Source organism: Musca vetustissima, unplaced genomic scaffold, assembly GCF_032173495.1.
Source record: "Musca vetustissima isolate MV318-11 ecotype Yass unplaced genomic scaffold, APGP_CSIRO_Mvet_v1 utg30834, whole genome shotgun sequence".
Taxonomy (NCBI): domain Eukaryota; kingdom Metazoa; phylum Arthropoda; class Insecta; order Diptera; family Muscidae; genus Musca; species Musca vetustissima.
The window spans coordinates 139,873-158,785 of record NW_026877839.1 but is presented as its reverse complement, the minus strand read 5'-3'; the positions used below and the strand labels follow the sequence as shown (position 1 = coordinate 158,785).

At 34.4% G+C, this 18,913-nt stretch overlaps 2 protein-coding genes across 3 annotated transcripts; one reads left to right on the top strand and one right to left on the bottom strand.

Moving 5' to 3' along the window:
* Positions 1-3,257: 3,257 nt before the first annotated feature.
* Positions 3,258-5,757, bottom strand: LOC133322512 (NAD-dependent protein deacetylase Sirt2). Its single transcript, XM_061531501.1, has 4 exons — positions 5,585-5,757; positions 5,242-5,336; positions 4,249-4,345; positions 3,258-4,180 (listed from the first exon to the last, which is right to left on the bottom strand). The coding sequence occupies exons 1-4, from the start codon at positions 5,658-5,660 to the stop codon at positions 3,258-3,260; spliced, it is 1,191 nt and encodes a 396-aa protein (XP_061387485.1). The 5' UTR covers positions 5,661-5,757.
* Positions 5,758-9,987: 4,230 nt separating this feature from the next.
* Positions 9,988-18,184, top strand: LOC133322510 (zinc finger protein 135). 2 transcript variants are annotated; one of them, XM_061531499.1, is made up of 4 exons: positions 9,988-10,616; positions 16,806-16,994; positions 17,052-17,390; positions 17,599-18,184. In XM_061531499.1, the coding sequence occupies exons 1-4, from the start codon at positions 10,004-10,006 to the stop codon at positions 18,129-18,131; spliced, it is 1,674 nt and encodes a 557-aa protein (XP_061387483.1). In that variant the 5' UTR covers positions 9,988-10,003; the 3' UTR covers positions 18,132-18,184. The 2 variants fall into 2 exon arrangements, with proteins under 2 accessions (XP_061387483.1, XP_061387482.1); XM_061531498.1 differs by having other exon boundaries at positions 16,806-17,390.
* Positions 18,185-18,913: the final 729 nt, after the last annotated feature.

Genomic DNA, 18,913 nt, shown 5'->3' with positions numbered 1-18,913 from the left:
ACGCCTAGAAGTCTGCTAGTCCTTGAAGAAATATTCTTTTAAAAATCCACGCCTAGAAGTCTGCTAGTCCTTGAAGAAACATTCTTTTAAAAATCCACGCCTAGAAGTCTGCTAGTCCTTATAGAAATATTCTTTTAAAAATCCACGCCTAGAAGTCTGCTAGTCCTTGAAGAAATATTCTTTTAAAAATCCACGCCTAGAAGTCTGCTAGTCCTTGAAGAAGTATTCTTTTAAAAATCCACGCCTAGAAGTCTGCTAGTCCTTGAAGAAATATTCTTTTAAAAATCCACGCCTAGAAGTCTGCTAGTCCTTGAAGAAATATTCTTTTAAAAATCCACGCCTAGAAGTCTGCTAGTCCTTGAAGAAATATTCTTTTAAAAATCCACGCCTAGAAGTCTGCTAGTCCTTGAAGAAATATTCTTTTAAAAATCCACGCCTAGAAGTCTGCTAGTCCTTGAAGAAATATTCTTTTAAAAATCCACGCCTAGAAGTCTGCTAGTCCTTGAAGAAATATTCTTTTAAAAATCCACGCCTAGAAGTCTGCTAGTCCTTGAAGAAATATTCTTTTAAAAATCCACGCCTAGAAGTCTGCTAGTCCTTGAAGAAATATTCTTTTAAAAATCCACGCCTAGAAGTCTGCTAGTCCTTGAAGAAATATTCTTTTAAAAATCCACGCCTAGAAGTCTGCTAGTCCTTGAAGAAATATTCTTTTAAAAATCCACGCCTAGAAGTCTGCTAGTCCTTGAAGAAATATTCTTTTAAAAATCCACGCCTAGAAGTCTGCTAGTCCTTGAAGAAATATTCTTTTAAAAATCCACCCCTAGAAGTCTGCTAGTCCTTGAAGAAATATTCTTTTAAAAATCCACGCCTAGAAGTCTGCTAGTCCTTGAAGAAATATTCTTTTAAAAATCCACGCCTAGAAGTCTGCTAGTCCTTGAAGAAATATTCTTTTAAAAATCCACGCCTAGAAGTCTGCTAGTCCTTGAAGAAATATTCTTTTAAAAATCCACGCCTAGAAGTCTGCTAGTCCTTGTAGAAATATTCTTTTAAAAATCCAGGTCTCATGTGTGCCCTTAAAGGACCCTGTGTGACCCTCAGAAATATTCTTTTAAAAATCCACGCCTAGAAGTCTGCTAGTCCTTGAAGAAGTATTCTTTTAAAAATCCACGCCTAGAAGTCTGGTAGTCCTTGAAGAAACATTCTTTTAAAAATCCACGCCTAGAAGTCTGCTAGTCCTTGAAGAAATATTATTTTAAAAATCCACCCCTAGAAGTCTGCTAGTCCTTGAAGAAATATTCTTTTAAAAATCCACGTCTAGAAGTCTGCTAAGCCTTGAAGAAATATTCTTTTAAAATCCACGCCTAAAAGTCTGTTAAGTCTCGAAGAAATATTATTTCAAAATCCACGCCTAAAAGTCTGTAAAGTCTCGGAGAAATATTCTTTTAAAATCCACGCCTAAAAGTCTGTTAGGTCTCGAAGAAATATTCTTTTAAAATCCACGCCTAAACGTCTGTTAAGTCTCGAAGAAATATTCTTTTAAAATCCACGCCTAAAAGTCTGTTAAGTCTCGATGAAATATTCTTTTAAAATTCACGCCTAAAAGTCTGTTAAGTCTCGAAGAAATATTCTTTTAAAATCCACGCCTTAAAGTCTGTTAAGTCTCGAAGAAATATTCTTTTAAAATTCACGCCTAGAAGTCTGCTAGTCCTTGAAAAAAATATTCTTTTAAAAATCCACGCCTAGAAGTCTGCTAGTCATTGAAAAAATATTCTTTTAAAAATCCACGCCTAGAAGTCTGCTAGTCCTTGAAAAAATATTCTTTTAAAAATCCACGCCTAGAAGTCTGCTAGTCCTTGAAAAAATATTCTTTTAAAAATCCACGCCTAGAAGTGTGTTAGTCCTTGAAGAAATATTCTTTAAAAACCACGCCTAGAAGTCAGCTAGTTCTTGAAGAAATATTCTTTAAAAATCCACGCCTAGAAGTCTGAAAGTCCTTGGAGAAATATTCTTTAAAAATCCACTCCTAGAAGTCTGCTAGTCCTTGAAGAAATATTCTTTACAAATCCACGCCTAGAAGTCTGCTAGCCCTTGAAGAAATATTCTTTACAAGTCCACGCCTAGAAGTCTGCTAGTCCTTGAAGAAATATTCTTTTAAAAGTCCACGCCTAGAAGTCTGCTAGTCCTTGAAGAAATATTCTTTACAAATCCACGCCTAGAAGTCCGCTAAGCCTTGAAGAAATATTCTTTTAAAAGTCCATGCCTAGAAATCTGCTAAGCCTTGAAGAAATATTCTTTGAAAATTCCACCCCTAGAAGTCTGCTAGGCCTTGAAAAAATATTATTTAAAAATCCACGCCTAGAAGTTTGCTAGGCCTTGAAGACATTTTCTTTAAAAATCCACGCCTATAGCTACGATAGCTATTGAAGAAATATTCGTGCTTGAAGAAATATTGTTTAAAAATCAACGAAATTGTTTCAACTGTTTTTTCCACCTGCTGTAACTTTTATATAATCCGGTTACAAAACTACCCGTTTTCTTTATTGCACTGAAAACAATTTTGCGGTTAAAGTAACTCAACTGTTTGTTACTGCTACTACTTTTGTGGTATGTTGTCGAATAGTTGAGCTAATTAATCCTTTCCATGTGGTATGTTTTCATACGGATGTCCCTGTAAAGGATTGCATCCTGTAATTTAAAACAGACAGGATGACAAATGTTTGCCATGGTTTGAGGTGCTCAACTGCCGGGGTATGTGGAGATTTGATTGTAGCTTGTTTTTACTGACTTGGCCAAAAAACCGCAGAGTAAAAGTAATTTCCAAAAAAGTGAATTGTAATTTGATTGAAATGGGGATATAGCGGAATATTGAAAAAAAACACATCTTATTGTTAATAAAATATAGTTTTTTGCAGGGATTGATAAAAAATAGGTATATTTCTCGATTGACTGCCTATAAAACCGTGTTTGGTCTGGAGGATTGCTAACAAATATATAAAACAGTTTTGTAGTTACTGAAATATACTTTAATTGAAATCGTCATTACAATAATTATTATATTTTTTTACTACATTATACATATAAATTCATTGAATTTTAAACATACATATGTATATATTTTTCGATAAAAATACAATTCTGTATTATATTAGTCTATTTTAGCTAAAAATGACGGAGGAAAGGCTACAACGGTAGTAGGGGTTTTAAGCTTAAAATCTGAAGAAATGATAGAAATTTTGAATATTGCACTAAATACGGTTTTATACAGCCTCCTTCTCTTTTGCCTTAGAGTCGTCTGATGGTCCTTCTGTTTCGTCAGCATCCTTTTCATCAACATCCGATTTTGTATTTTCCTTAGTTGTCGTCTTCATCTTTTCCTTACTCTCTGCATTCTCCTTGTCCAAACGCTCATGCTCGCTCTTTATTAGTTTATCCAGTTCTTCCTTCCAACCCAAAGCCTCAGCCAATGCCAAACAACCATCATCACAGTCACCAATGTAGGCAATATCTCGTGTATTTTTGGGATTGTCAAACATAAGACCAGGACCCATCATAAACCACGAGCCAATACCACCAAAATCATTACCAACTTTGGTGCGATTAATCAACAAACGCACACACTTGGGACCGGCCCTATCGATAAGCGATGCAAACGGTTGTACCTCCAATGAGGTACCCATAATAATTAACAAATCACATTTATTGAAATCCTTTGCCGGCAGGGTGTAAAACTTTTCCGGTAAATTTTCACCAAAGAAGACGATATCGGGCTTTACGACCGAATTACACTCCTCACATGTTGGTACACTATCGCTGAAAATTTGTTCCTTCATCCATTCCATGGAATAGAGTTTGCGACAACCCAAACAATGATTGGTAAAAAATGTGCCGTGTGCCTCTACCAGTTTATCATCTGGTATGCCGGCAATTCGTTCCAAAGTATCAATATTTTGGGTATAGTGTCTCAGCAGTAGGCCTTTTTCATGCAAAAGTCTTACGAAATAATGTGATGGTGTTGGATTAAATGAACCGGGATATAACTCTTTGGCCAAAGCGAAAAATGGCTGAGGATTTTCTTCAAAATAATCCATTTCAAATATTGCCGATGGATGGGGTAAATTGTATTTTTGCAAATTATCATATAGCCCCGAGCCAGGTGAACGAAAATCTGGAATACCGGCAGCTAAATAGAAAGAATGTGAAATATTAAATTCCTATTTTTAGAGGAATAAAACTGAAATATGTACTTACATGTTGAAATACCAGCTCCAACCATTGTAATAATATTTTTAAATCCTTTGGATTTCCAGTGATCGCATAGTCCTTCAAATGTTAAGTTGTCAAAAGCCTATAAGAAATTAATATATTGAGGATATTATGTATATTATAAATAAATAATATAGTATATATGTATATAATTTTAATCCGAAGTTTGTAATATGTTTGTAAAATACCACCTCGCAAACCATTTTATGGCTATACATTTTTCAGTCGAATTTAAAATTGTTTAAATATTCCTAAAAATCCACGCCTAGAATTCGGATAGCCCTTGAAAAAATATTCTTTATAAATCCACACATAGATTTCGGATAGTATTTGAAGAAATATTCTTTAAAGATCCTCGCATAGAATTGGGATAGTCCTTGTAGAAATATTTTTAAAAACCACGCATAGAACTTGGATAGTCCTTGGCGAAATATTCCTTAAAATTCCACGCTTAAAATTCGGATAGTTCTTGAAGAAATATTCCTTAAAATTCCACGCCTAGAACTCGGATAGTCCTTGGCGAAATATTCCTTAAAATTCCACGCTTAAAATTCGGATAGTTCTTGAAGAAATATTCTTTAAAAATCCACGTCTAGAAATCGAATAGTCCTTGAAGAAATATTAATTAAAATTCCAAGCCTAGTGGTCTGATAGCCCTTGAAGAAATATTCTTTAAAAATTTGATATCCCTTAAGTCGATAGCTTTTAAGCCGTATATTGAAATATCCCCACATCATGTCACTGAAAACATTGATATGTTGTTGCAATTGATAATAAAAGGGCTACATATGGTGAAAATTTTGAAATTTTCTGAGCCGTACCGCTATTGTAAATGTATTCCCATCACAGCATTAAATTGACAAATTTCATGGATTTGGTGTTATTCTAATAGCACCTAATAATAGCCTGGACTACCTTTCTAGATAACTACTTACTACCATTGGAGAAATAAGTTTTTTGCATTTTATCTTTACTTACTTTCTTATCAGCACCATCCTGTTCGTCGAGAGCTGTAACCAAATTCAGTTTCTGGGAGAAGAATTTTCGGATGGCATCCATAGTGGAATCCTCCTCTGAAAGGAAAAAGAAACACAAAATTTAATTGAAAAATCAAATAAAAATTAAAAAAGCAGCAATGATTTAAGCAGACAAATATATTTTCAAAGTTAAGCAACGTTACTTCAGAATAAATCCCCCTATTTAGCAAAGACACAAGCCAAATAATAAAACAAATGGTGTTTATCGCAGCTAAATTTAATTCCCTTTCCATTTTATATTCTATGGCACACCCTGTTACTCTGCATTATTATACTCTTCTCACCTGTTCCTTCAGCAACTGCTTCATTCTCATCTTTGGTTTTGTTTTTGTTTTGGGAAGTTGTAGGGTTTTCACTCATTTCAGCCGCTGTTATACCACTTATAATACTTCTTTTTGTATATATTTCAGTTAACAGACGTTTGTTGTTCAACAACAATGATCTCAGATGTGATGCCGTTTTGGAAATTTTTATTTTAATTAACGAAATTTAACAAAAACGAACTATCGCGACCACAGGGCACAAAAGAAAACACACAATAATTTGTCAATAGGAAGGGCATGTTACGGCGCCGAATTGCCTTCACACAACGCCGGTAGTCATATGTCATCACTTTAACGGCGTCAGAACTTTGATAGCAATCTTTATGGTAAACCTTTTCGATGGACGTATGTAATTGTGGCGTTGATTATATTTGAAATAAAAAAAAAATTTTGTAATTATTATTAATTCTATTACAAATAAGCGAAATAAAATAAAAGTTAAAGTGTAAACTAGTATACCTAATAATGACAATAAAAAACTCGTAAAAAAATTAAATAAAATTAAAGAATTAATTAAAATTATAGAATAAATCAAATTATAGCACATTTATATTGTACTGAATTTAGTTACTTAATTGGGTTTAAATTATATATGAATATATGTGAAATAAATCCTCATAAAGAAATTGAATTTTAGCTTGACGGTTTAACGTACGGTCATATGCTATGTTTTTTATGGCGATTTGAAAAATCAAAGCAAACTGCAATCGACCTGAAATCTTTGGAGAAATTTTTAAAACTAAAGAAGATGGCGAGCACAACCTGCTGCGCATAATTATATTTTATCTGACGGAAGAATTCACTAAATACAGAGTTGCTTTTTGTTGTTCAAATCAATATATCGTACCTTATATTAGTGTACCCTCGTACCTCCCCAACAAGTCAAAATCAAATTTGTAATAGTACGTTTACATTTAATCGGATTTCGTGAACCCAGTGGTTTTTATTTGTCAATTCCTTTGCATATATGTCAAATAAATCCTCATAAAGTAGGTTCATCCGGTAAAAAGTTGGATTTTATGTTGGTCTAATATATAATATTGACCCTTTTTGTAGGGTGTACCAGAGGAGAGGGTAGACGGGTGTCACCTTCCGACTTGATCTAGGCTTGGTAAAGATAATAGGTTGTGCAAAATTTGTTTCAAATCGGGCATTTCATTTGCCTAATATTGGATTTATAAATATTGAAAATGTTGAGCATTTGTGTGGGAGGTACCAGATGGAGTGGACCAATGGATTCCATCTTCGGACTTGATCTAGGCTTGGTAATTATAATAGGTTGTAAATACAAAGTTTGGTTCAAATCGGACATTCCCACCGCCGGATATTGGATTTAAAAATATTGAAAATTTTGGTAATTTATGAGGGAGGTACAAGATGAAGTGAACCAATGGGTCCCATCTTCTATTTTAATCTGGGCTTGGTAAAGATAATAGGTTGTACAAACTTTCGATAAAATGTGATATTCCGTTATAATTTTAATTTTTAGCACAATTTTGACCATTTTGTGGGGGAGGTACCAGAAGGAGTGAACCAATGGGTCCCATCTTCAAACTTGATCTAGGCTTGATAAAGGACATTTTCATTAGCTTGATAATGGATTTATAAATATTGAAAAATTTGATCCTCTTCGAACTTAAACTACAGTGGTGGTCACAGAATTAAAACATTTACTGTGGTAAACATTTTTTGATCCGCCTTCGATTCGTTTGAAGTATTTTTGAAAATTTTTTAATTCAGAACACTTCGATATACTGCACTTAAGAGATTTAGTGTGAAAAAAGAAACTTTTTGCGTGCAATTTTTCCATAAATAACGGTTTTTATGAAAATACATCGACTTTGATGTGGCCATATAATTAAAACATTGTGTGGGATTTTTTACTTTACTGCATTTTTTGAAAATATTTTTAGAAAATCTTTTTAATTTAGTTAAATTATGTAAACTAAGCACCGATAAAATCATTTCCAGATAAAATTTTTTGAAAAAATCTGTAAAATCTATCAAAATTGCCAACAATTTGTACAGTACACCTTACATTCAGAAAATCACTCTTATTATAGAAAATAAATATCCGAATGCACCAGAAATTGCTAGAATTAGTTGAAAACTATAAATAATTCTCAAAATAAATAAATATTTGAAATAAAAACTCAAAAAATGGGAATTAACCTAAAGTAACGATGCAATTGCAATAGCCTTTACTGAAGAAGGCCGGAATATTTTTGCAGTATGTGAAAGAAAATCGATTGATATTGGTATTTATTATACCAAATCGACTGTTCGAGTAGTACAGAATATATTTTATCATAAAATATATCTGTCAGAACAGAACGAAAAGAGATCAACGCCTAGGTTGAGTAAAAGTTTCAAGCACACAGCAGTATGTTTGATGGTCAACTCTTGACCCTTAAAATCTATTGAACATGACAATATTTTTCCAAAATAATATTTTTTGAATCGAATAACTTCCACTTAATCTATTTTAGTATCACGGAAGTAAAAATTTTACAGTTTGACAAATATTTGAAGTCTTGTGTTGAACATCAAAAATGCTGCTGTGTGCTTGAATCTTTTACTCGTCAACCTAGGCGTTGATCTCTTTTCGTTCTGTTCTGACAGATATATTTTATGATAAAATATATTCTGTACTACTCGAACAGTCGATTTGGTATAATAAATACCAATATCAATCGATTTTTTCTCACATACTGCAAAAATATTCCGGCCTTCTTCAGTAAAGGCTATTGCAATTGCATCGTTACTTTAGGTTAATTCCCATTTTTTGAGTTTTTATTACAAATATTTATTGATTTTGAGAATTATTTATTGTTTTCAACTAATTCTAGCAATTTCTGGTGCATTCGGATATTTATTTTCTATAATAAGAGTGATTTTCTGAATGTAAGGTGTACTGTACAAATTGTTGGCAATTTTGATAGATTTTACAGATTTTTTCAAAAATTTTTATCTGGAAATGATTTTATCGGTGCTTAGTTTACATAATTTAACTAAATTAAAAAGATTTTCTAAAAATATTTTCAAAAAATGCAGTAAAGTAAAAAATCCCACACAATGTTTTAATTATATGGCCACTTCAAAGTCGATGTATTTTCATAAAAACCGTTATTTATGGAAAAATTGCACGCAAAAAGTTTCTTTTTTCACACTAAATCTCTTAAGTGCAGTATATCGAAGTGTTCTGAATTAAAAAAATTTCAAAAATACTTCAAACGAATCGAAGGCGGATCAAAAAATGTTTTCCACAGTAAATGTTTTAATTCTGTGACCACCACTGTATGTTTGGAAGAAATATTAAGATGTGCAAAGTTTGAATGAAATCGGTTGCTGCGTTCGAGAGTTTTCGTGCGCACCAGACGGACGGACATATGTAAATCGACTCCAAATTTTCTTGTCCAAAGAAACCTGGGGTCTAAACCAATATTTCGATGAGGCATATTTTCACCGTATCAAAGTGTATATACCCTCATTAGCCATAAGGCTGAGTGTATTGAATTAAATTTTTCATTCACATTTTAGTTTTCCAATTTTTACAGTTCAATAAATGTTTTTATTTGTTTTCAACTACAACATACTAGCAACAACAACATGTGATCCCTACTTTTAACGTTTTCCACATCAATTTGAATGGAATTTCTATCGGAATGTCTATCCATACAACAAATACCAAATACCGAAAAAATACAACTCTACACTGTTGCTACTCGTCAGTGCAGCACTGTGAAACCACGCTTTTTCCCTTCAACTCAACGCTGTGGCATGTTGTTTTGAATAACTTGACAAATTGACCAACCCAGCTGTTTGTTTTCTTTTCCTGCAAAAGTTTTTTCTTTTACCAACTAAAATCCTTGAAAAAATGAAAATTATTTAGAGAAAAACTATCGAATTCGTTTGGCCGTTTTGTGTGTAAGCCGAAATTAGTTCCCTTCTCTTGTGTTTGCTGTGTGTGCGCTAAGTGAAACGGTGGCCGAAAGTTGTGTGTGATGTGAAATGTAAGCCCACGAAAAACGTGAAATTTTACAGACAGCAGCAAGCAGCACAACTCTATTGGAAAGAAGAAAAACAAGCACACACGTTGCCACAGTGGCAATAATAACGACCGACCGACCGAACGAAAACACAGATTCTGGCTGTGTTGAGTGAAAAAGTGAAACGGGGTAAGCGCAACGTGAATTTTGTAAAAGAAATTCATATTGAATTTCTAAATGGAATTGATAACTAATGTAGTGATGTTGATTTTCATTTATAGTTCAGTTGAGAAAATAATAGCGCGAGATTTTAGGCGAATACAAATAACTCGAATAAAGTTGTCGGATTGTTGGTTGATTGGCGGTTTGGAAAATACCTCATGCAAGCAAGATGCACCTCAATCATGCAACAGCAGTAAGCACGGCCGCCATGATCAATTATCAGCATTATGCACCGGCACAAATTGCCACTTCCCATGGGGTCACCACCTCGACAAATCAACATCAGACAATTTCTGCAGCCGGACTGCAGCAGACCCCCTTTACACTACACCAGCTAACAGCAGTACAAGCCATACAGCATCCTACTCATCAGGCCATGTTGCATCCGCAACATCCGCTTGTCCATCTGTTGGACATATCGACAACGGCCGCCAATACATCGAATATCAATCACCCGGCGCCAATAACACCAATGACGGTAACTAAGGTGGAAATGCCGGAGGAGATGCCCGAGCCACAGATTGATGATCCGCGCAAAAAGAAGCAGTGCCACATTTGTAAGAACAAGTTTCGTCAATTGACCACGCTGAGGAACCACATGAAAATACACACCGACGAAAGACCCTACAAGTGTAAACACTGTGAAAAGGCCTTCCGTCAGATATCCACTCTAACGAATCATGTTAAAATTCATACCGGCGAGAAACCGTTTAAATGCAATATTTGCTCCAAGGATTTTCGTCAACAATCGACTTTAATCAATCACATCAAAACGCATAAGGGTAAGTAGAGATCATACCATGCCTGTTGTTGTTTGATTGTTTCTCTGTGTGTCTCTCTGTTCGCCTTACATGGATTGTATGGAAAGCATATATATTCTCAATTACATATTATAGTTATATATATAGTATGCCTATATGCATATAGTATTTGTAAATATTTTTGCTTTTTTAATTGATATTTTTATTGTATTTTTTCATATAAGCATTATTGTTAACATTCCACATTTATTCAAATCATACAAAATTCGTATAAAATTTATGTTAAGTTAAGGCGCTAAAATTTTACTATATATAGTTATATTACAAATGATTTTTTTTTTTTCATTACATTTAATTATAGATATGCTATTAGCCTGAAAAAAAAACTAATTCGATATACATTTTTTTATTTTTCTAAATTTCATTTTTTTTCCAATAATTTTTAATACATAAGAAAATGTGTGATAATAAAAGCTATTCTATGTATATGAATAAGTCTTCCAATTATTCTTCCTCACGGAAAATGAAAGTGGTTCAAGATTAGATAGAATTGATGATGTTAAACATGATCGTCAGCAATCCTTATATCCGAAGCTCCTAGAAGCACTTTAGAATGAGGGATATCGGGACATGGCGAACTTCACACTATGAGCAAGCAAATGTCCCTGACAGGAGATTACGAACTCTGTTACAATAGAAATTCATTATGTGTCCATACCTTAATTTTGAGGAATTCAAAATAACCATACCATAGACGGGTGAGCTTCCTCCTCTTGAAGGTCTGTCAATATATACAGACGTTCTTTAAATATATACAGGCTCAAAGATGGAAGAAGGTTCAGGTTAGGGGGTATTCTGCAAAGAAATTTCTGTTAAAAAAATACTTTTAGGGGTTTTCAAGAAGAGATTTTATACATCTTGAAATTAGCGGAGTTAGTCAAGGGAACTGTGACTCGTTAAGGGTGACTACATTTATCGATAGTCTAGCGGCATTTAAAGCAATCAGAGATAAAGACAACCATAGGGATTATTACAATTCACTGCAGAATAAAATCTCTTTATTTAAAATGGGAGATTAAAGAAATGGATTATTGTCGTCCATGTGAGGATAAATAGGAAACTGAAACTATGGACCATATGCTTTGTCGATGCCCCATGCTTCGATGCAGAAGGCAGAAACATTTTGGTAGATTCGATATAGAAACGCTAACTATGTTCTCCAAAATATACTCAAAACATCATTTAGAGCCTTGTTCGGAAATTGAAAAGAATTTCGACGGAAATTTTTAATGGACAGTTAGTGGATCCGAATTCGAATGACTAATCATAAACCCAATTTTTTACGGACTAACTTGTATTCGAAAAGAATTTTAAATAAACAGGATGAATCGCTCATATTCATAATAAAAAATAATAATACTAATAATTTCGGGCTTGCCTTAAAAATCTATTTAATGAAAATAGCGATTAAGTTAGCCCATTGCCATATAGTCCATTGACGTCATCATAAAGGACGTTGTAGATTGGAGGAAAATAGAAAGTGTAGCGTTTCTCAAGCAGAAATCCTTGCAATAACGAAAGCGGCCGAGATAATAAAATCACTTACTGCCGACATTACGGGACCGGTGACTATATATGTCGATAGTCAGGCGGCCCTTAAGGCGGTGATAGTCGGTAACAGATGGTCGAGACAACCTGGTTGCAGAATCTCAAAAGCTATCTGGCCTGAATTCTCTTACCGAAGAACTTCTTCGCTGCTGGCACATAACAAGAGAGAGGTCAAAATCATTGTGGGGATCATAACAGGTCACTGCAAGATTAGACCTCTCACTTCGAAATTTGACTCCGGCGGAGAGGATTACTGTCTTCTATGTGAGGACGAAGAATAGCGAGAAACAACTGATCATATCTTCTGTAAATGTCCATTGCTGATTGGCAGAGGACATAAACAGATTGGTAGATATGCAATTGATAATCTAGCCTTCTTCTCTAAAATAGACCCTAACCAGATCCTAGGCTTTGTCAAAAATTTGACATGGCTAAAATAACCATCTCTCCTTCTCCCACTATCGTTTTCTTGCTTTCTACTCCCTCTTCTCTTTCTCTTTGTAGGTAAAAAGGATGATCACAATGAACATTAGACTTCGAGTGGACGTTTGTTACTAACAACCGTACATCCCTAACCTAACCTATGTGAAAAGTAGAGATTAGGATTGTTAAATGATTTTATTGCCTATCTCGGAGAAAAAGGTTAAAATGACTATTTAAAAACTACCACGCATAAAGCATAGGATATCGACAGAGTGGACGTTCGAGTCTAACTGTCTCCTGTTGATCCTTGCGTAGACGACAGTATTTCACAACATTAATTTGAATTTTAAAAAGTTTTACATTAAAAAAACCGGCAGTCATCATTAACTCTTTTCTAACCATAGACAACAATGCTTTAGATCTAAATTTTGAGATTGCCGGCTACATAGATCTAGTATTCGCCTAATCGCTATAAATGTAGCATATATTGCTATATTGATTGACTGCATCCACATCGGCTACGTCGCTATGATCTGAAACCCAAAAAAAGACAGCGATTATATTAGACTGTACATGGGGTATGCACACTTTGATAAAGCAAAAATGTGCCTCATCGAAGAATTAATTTTAAATACCATGTTTCTTTGGACCAAATCTGTTTCAGACAATTTGGAGTCGACTTACGCATGTCCGTCCGTCTGCCTGTCTGATCCATGTCTGATCTGATGCGTACGATAACTCTCGAAGGAAATAACCGATTTCAACCATACTTTAGACATCGTAATATTTCTTTCAAACTTAGTTCAAGTTCGAAATGGGGAATATCGGTCCAATCCTTCTGGTACCTGGCCCAAAAATTGTCAAATTATGGTAAACATTAATTTTAAAATATCATGCAAACGGACTATCCTATTTGAATCAAACTTTGTACAATATATTATTTTTACCAAGCCTAGATCAAGTCCGAAGATGAGACTCCTTTTGGTATCTCCACCACAAATTGTCAAAAACCATATCAGGCGGATGGAATGTCTGATTTAAACCTATTAAAGATAATATATTGTGCAAAGTTTTGTTCAAATCGGACCTTCCTTTCGCCTGATATTTGTTCATTAAATTTGATAAACAAACCATATTGCTTATATTAAAGGAACATATGTGTAAATCCGAAGACCTGCTCAAACCATAGCCTAAGGGTATATATTTGTCGGCAACACTGACTGACACTTTTTTGCTCCGTATGGAGTATATCAGGATATACAGAAATATTTATGTTAAAAATTTTTGATTTCTTGAGAAGTGTCCTTGAGACAAAGATAATCCAATGAAACACCTATTTATGATTGCATATGTTGTAGCGACTATATTTTGTCACACATTGCTCTGATCGGACTGTAGAGATTAGATTAGTCTGGTTCGGATGTTAGATATTTTGAAATTCTAACTTAGAGATAAATTACCTCTTCTGGTGTGATAGCTCAGCCACGATATATTTTTGGAAATGCTGTTTATAATGATGGATCTATTTCTGAGAAAAAGGTCTGCATGATTTTGCAATGAGTTGACATCCAACTTTCCAATTCTTACGAATTGACTAATTTCATGCCAAAGTCATGATCTGCTATATAGTCCGAATATTGCAATGTGCATTAAACACTAATGTGACCCTGTAGAAAATTTGCGATTGTATAGGTACTTCTGGCTCCATTTTCCCAATTGTACTTTGTACACGATGTAGGAGTTCTTTCAATCAACAAGTCTTTGGTTCTTTGTGAACTTCCAAATTAACATGATATTCTTCTTGATTCGAAAAAATTTATTGTCTGTTTTAGTTTTTTGTCTGGGTCGATAAACAGTTTGAAGAATTTATAGCTTTCCGGTAGATATTTTTGTCGGATGCTTCCTTGGCCTTGACATATTTGGTGGCTGTTGGTGCTGATGGACCATTCATTGCTTCACTTTTCTTGACTACTTACTTATCATTAGTCTGTGGACGCGCTCAACATTATTGAGCTTTGCTCCCCGAAGTGGGAAGTATTTGTTACTTCGCTCACATCTCTTTCAACATCCTCAACCGTTTGCAGGCCGTACTTACTAAAAGGGTTCTAAATCTGGTAATGCAGCAATTCTTTAAGGGGCTCTTTTAGAATTCTGTGTTTCGAATATGAACTTTCGAAGGTATCTTAGGTTCTTAATATTATAGTTGTCGAGATTTTTGTACTGCCATTGTTAAAAATTCTAAGATCATATTTAGTTGAATATGGTCTCATCAAAGATATGCTCTTCATTTCCCATAAATAATTTTATAGATACCGTTACGTTGGACAATGAGGGGACAGGAAAGATCACAAAAATGTTATGGGGTGACCCTAAATGAAAACAAAACTAAGCAAATCCTAATGCTAAACAAAAAAGAAATAACCTGACTGACGGCACATATACAAAATTGGATGCGAGGGTAGGAGCAAGTGCAGAGCGTATGGGGAAGACAGCGAAACGTTGGAATATTTCCTGTGCCACTGCCAAGCATTTATAGGCCTTCGAAGACACACAATATTTTTAAAACCTTAAGGGGATCAAACCCAAAATGCTTATTCTAATATTCCCTAAATCTAATTTTCTTTTCATTTCTAAAGCTCACAATAGGCCTAAACTGGCTTAAAGTATGACGTTATTTTTGTTGAACATGTGGTGGAATTGGATCCATAAACATGTCATTTTACAACCTATACTAAATTTTTCATTTGGTCAGATATAGAGCTGCTTCTTACAATGAAACAAAATTGTGTAAATCAATTTAAGACAAATATGAATCGGCAAAATTTTGTGCCAATTTTGTGTAAAATCGGACGAAAATATATATGTGGAAGCTATATCTAAATCGGAACCGATTTCAACGAGACTTGGCAGAGAGTATTTTTATATTAACTACAGTTCAATGTACACAATTGTGTGACAGTCCGACAAATTTTGGGTCTTTAGTGCACAATTTACATAAAATCGGAAGAAAATATATAGGAGCTATATTTAAATCTGAACAGATTTTTACGAAATTTAGCACACATCATTCTAGACTTAATTATGTACGCTATGCCAAATTTCGTTCAGATCGAAAGATATATGTGGACTTTGGTGCACCATTTAAATTAAATCGGACGAAAATATATATTGGGAGCTATATCTAAACCGATTTTCACGAAACTTAACACACATCTCTTTAGAGTTAATTCAGTTCGCTGTGCAAAATTTCGTGCAAATCGAAAGATTTATAGGGACTTTGGTACACCTTTTACTTTAAACCGGATGAAAATATATATGGGAGCTATATCTAAATTAAACCGATTTTCAAGAATTTTTACACACACCATTCTAGACCTAATTCAGTATACTATGCCAAATTTCGTGCAAATCAAAAGATGTATAGATCTTTTGACATGTTCCTTTAAAATTTCAAGTTGAAATATCAACATGGTGCACCATTTACATTAAATCGGACGAAAATATATATGGGAGCTATATCTAGTCAACATATAAGATCCGAATACTAAAAAGTGGGTCTAGAAATTTTTTTTTCGCGGCGTTATAAACTCTTGGGGCCGCACTAACTCTAATCTGAATATTTATAATTGTCTTTTTCAAATATATCTATACGGAGAATTTAATATAATCCCCAAATTATCCCCTTTTCATTAAATATTGGGGGTTGAAAGTATATCTTCATTTTACGTTTACTTCGCGTCTGTTGTACAGAATATCTCAATTAACTGTCACTTTGGTTAGATATGCGGCAAAAATATACAAATCAACAGGGGCTGTGTCAAAGCGTGTTCCCACATTGACAATTTCTTACGAGGAGTTTCTCTACCCATAAACTAGTCTAAATATTAAATAACAGGACCTATTTCAAAACATAGATCTATATATCCCATTTTCAATACAAAATATGCTAGATGTAATATTGGACTACATTTATGTTCAGTATTGTAGTTACAATTATTTCTTTTTCTCTCAAATAGGGCATTCATGGTTTATGTTTCATCAAAAAAAAAAAAAAGATCCATTACATTCATCCGTAACGTACTATTTAAATTTATTTTATTATAACATTGTCTATCAAGTGGGGCCGCCATCCAACAAACTTAACCTTTTATATATTTTTCATACATTTCTTTGCTACAGTTTTTGCCTCACTAGCAGAACAACAACAAAATGGAACGGCTGGACCTTTATTAAATTTTCAACCGCCCCAAACAACGCAGGGTACTTCACGTAAAGGACAGTCAAAAGCCGCTGCTCATGCAGCAACGGCTCAATTAATACATCAACAACAGCAACAATTGCTACAGCAGCAGCAACAACAAGGGCAAAGTACAATAATATATACCCCACAACAAAGACAAAATATAACCAAGAGTCTTTATACAGGCAGTTATAATTCACCACAGGCCGATGAGCTGGTCAAGCCGTATCAGTGTCATATTTGTAAACGAAGGTTCCCACAGTTAAGTACCCTGCAGAATCACGAGCGCACCCACATTGATCCTAAACCCTATAAATGTGATGGTTGCGACAAGGCATTCAGTCAGCTGGCAACGCTTGCCAATCACAAGAAGATCCATTCGGGCGACAAACCGTACGCCTGCCAATACTGCTGTATGACGTTCCGGCAACAGAGTACGCTCAACAATCACATGAAGACCCATGCCAATCAGGTGGCCACCATAACGTCGCATAACACCGCTCTGGGAGGAACAACAGGCACAGGTGAGGCGCTTGTTCTGACGACGCCATACAACTGATGTTAAAAGAAAAAAATAGTAAAGAAAAAGAAAAAACTTAAAGATTATATTTCTATTTCGATTAAAATAAAAGTGAACACAATTTTTTATTAACTTTTTATTATGCTTAACAACAACTCTATATATTTTATTTTAAATTTTTACACGCTAACCTTCAACCACTACAACAGGAGGAGGCGGCGGAGCAGCTCAGAATCATCAAACACATGGTAATAGTAACATCCCTTTAGCAGCTGCTACCATCATGGTTACACCAACAGCTACAGGACATTTACAAATACAGCCCCAAGTAGAACACCACCCTTTGTTACATTTTCTCGATAGTAACACCACCGTCAGCACCCTAAGTAATAAGGAACAGTTCGCCTCGTCCAATAATAATAACAATAATAATGCCGGTGGCCCAACTCCGACCGGAGTCGTTGCTCATTGTATACGTAACAGTTGCCCAGATCGTCCATTTATGTGTAGTGTCTGTCGTCGGGCCTTTTCACAGCAGAGTACGCTGACCAATCACTTGAAGACCCATACCGGCGAGAAGCCATACAAATGCAAAATATGCGAAAGTCACTTCCGACAAGTCTCCACATTGAATAATCACATGAAAATTCATACTGGCGAAAAGCCATATGCATGTTCCTATTGTCCAAAACAATTTAGACAAAAAAGTACACTAACTAACCATGTGCGCATACATACCGGTTGAAATACAGCAGCCACGGTTGGCGACGCCGTTGCTGCTGATGCCGCTGCCATTTCCATAGATGATCATACTAATTATACACAATTGACATCTTTTTCCCATAATCCCACACCAACAACCACAACAACAGCCTCCACAACACTAGCATTATTATCAAATTCATATCCTTCATTACCGCCTCCACCACCTCCCCCATCATCATCATTGCCAACACAGGTTCCCCACCACTCCCTACAACACTACACATTTCTAAATCCATCGTCGTCCCATCATCAATCCCCCTATAGTCGTCATTCATCATTAGCTCTTTCATTATTTCGCCATGCCCAACAACAATAAACTCAAGTCTCATTCATATCGAAAACAAAATTAACATCCAGTGTATATGGGGTGTTCAAAAATCACAAAATTGAAATTTAAATATTTGATAATCGAGATTTAATAATCGTATTTCGAAGTTGATAATTTACAAAATTTGGTGTTTTTTATTCCCTTGGTATTTTTTTTAACAAAACGGTTTTAATTTTTTTATGATATGATTATTCATAGAAATATTGAAATTGAATTCAAAAAAGTGCAATATACATATTGAACAAAATTTTAAATTTATTATTTTGAAGCAAATTGTAAAGAAATTTTGAAATCTAATTTCAAAACATTTTATTATTTAAAAAAATCTATCTTCGTACTTTTTTAAGAAATATATCTTTTTTATATCATTTTTATTGTTATTTGCAATTTTTGAACTCAAAAAATTAAAAATTAAACAATGTTTTTTTTTTGTT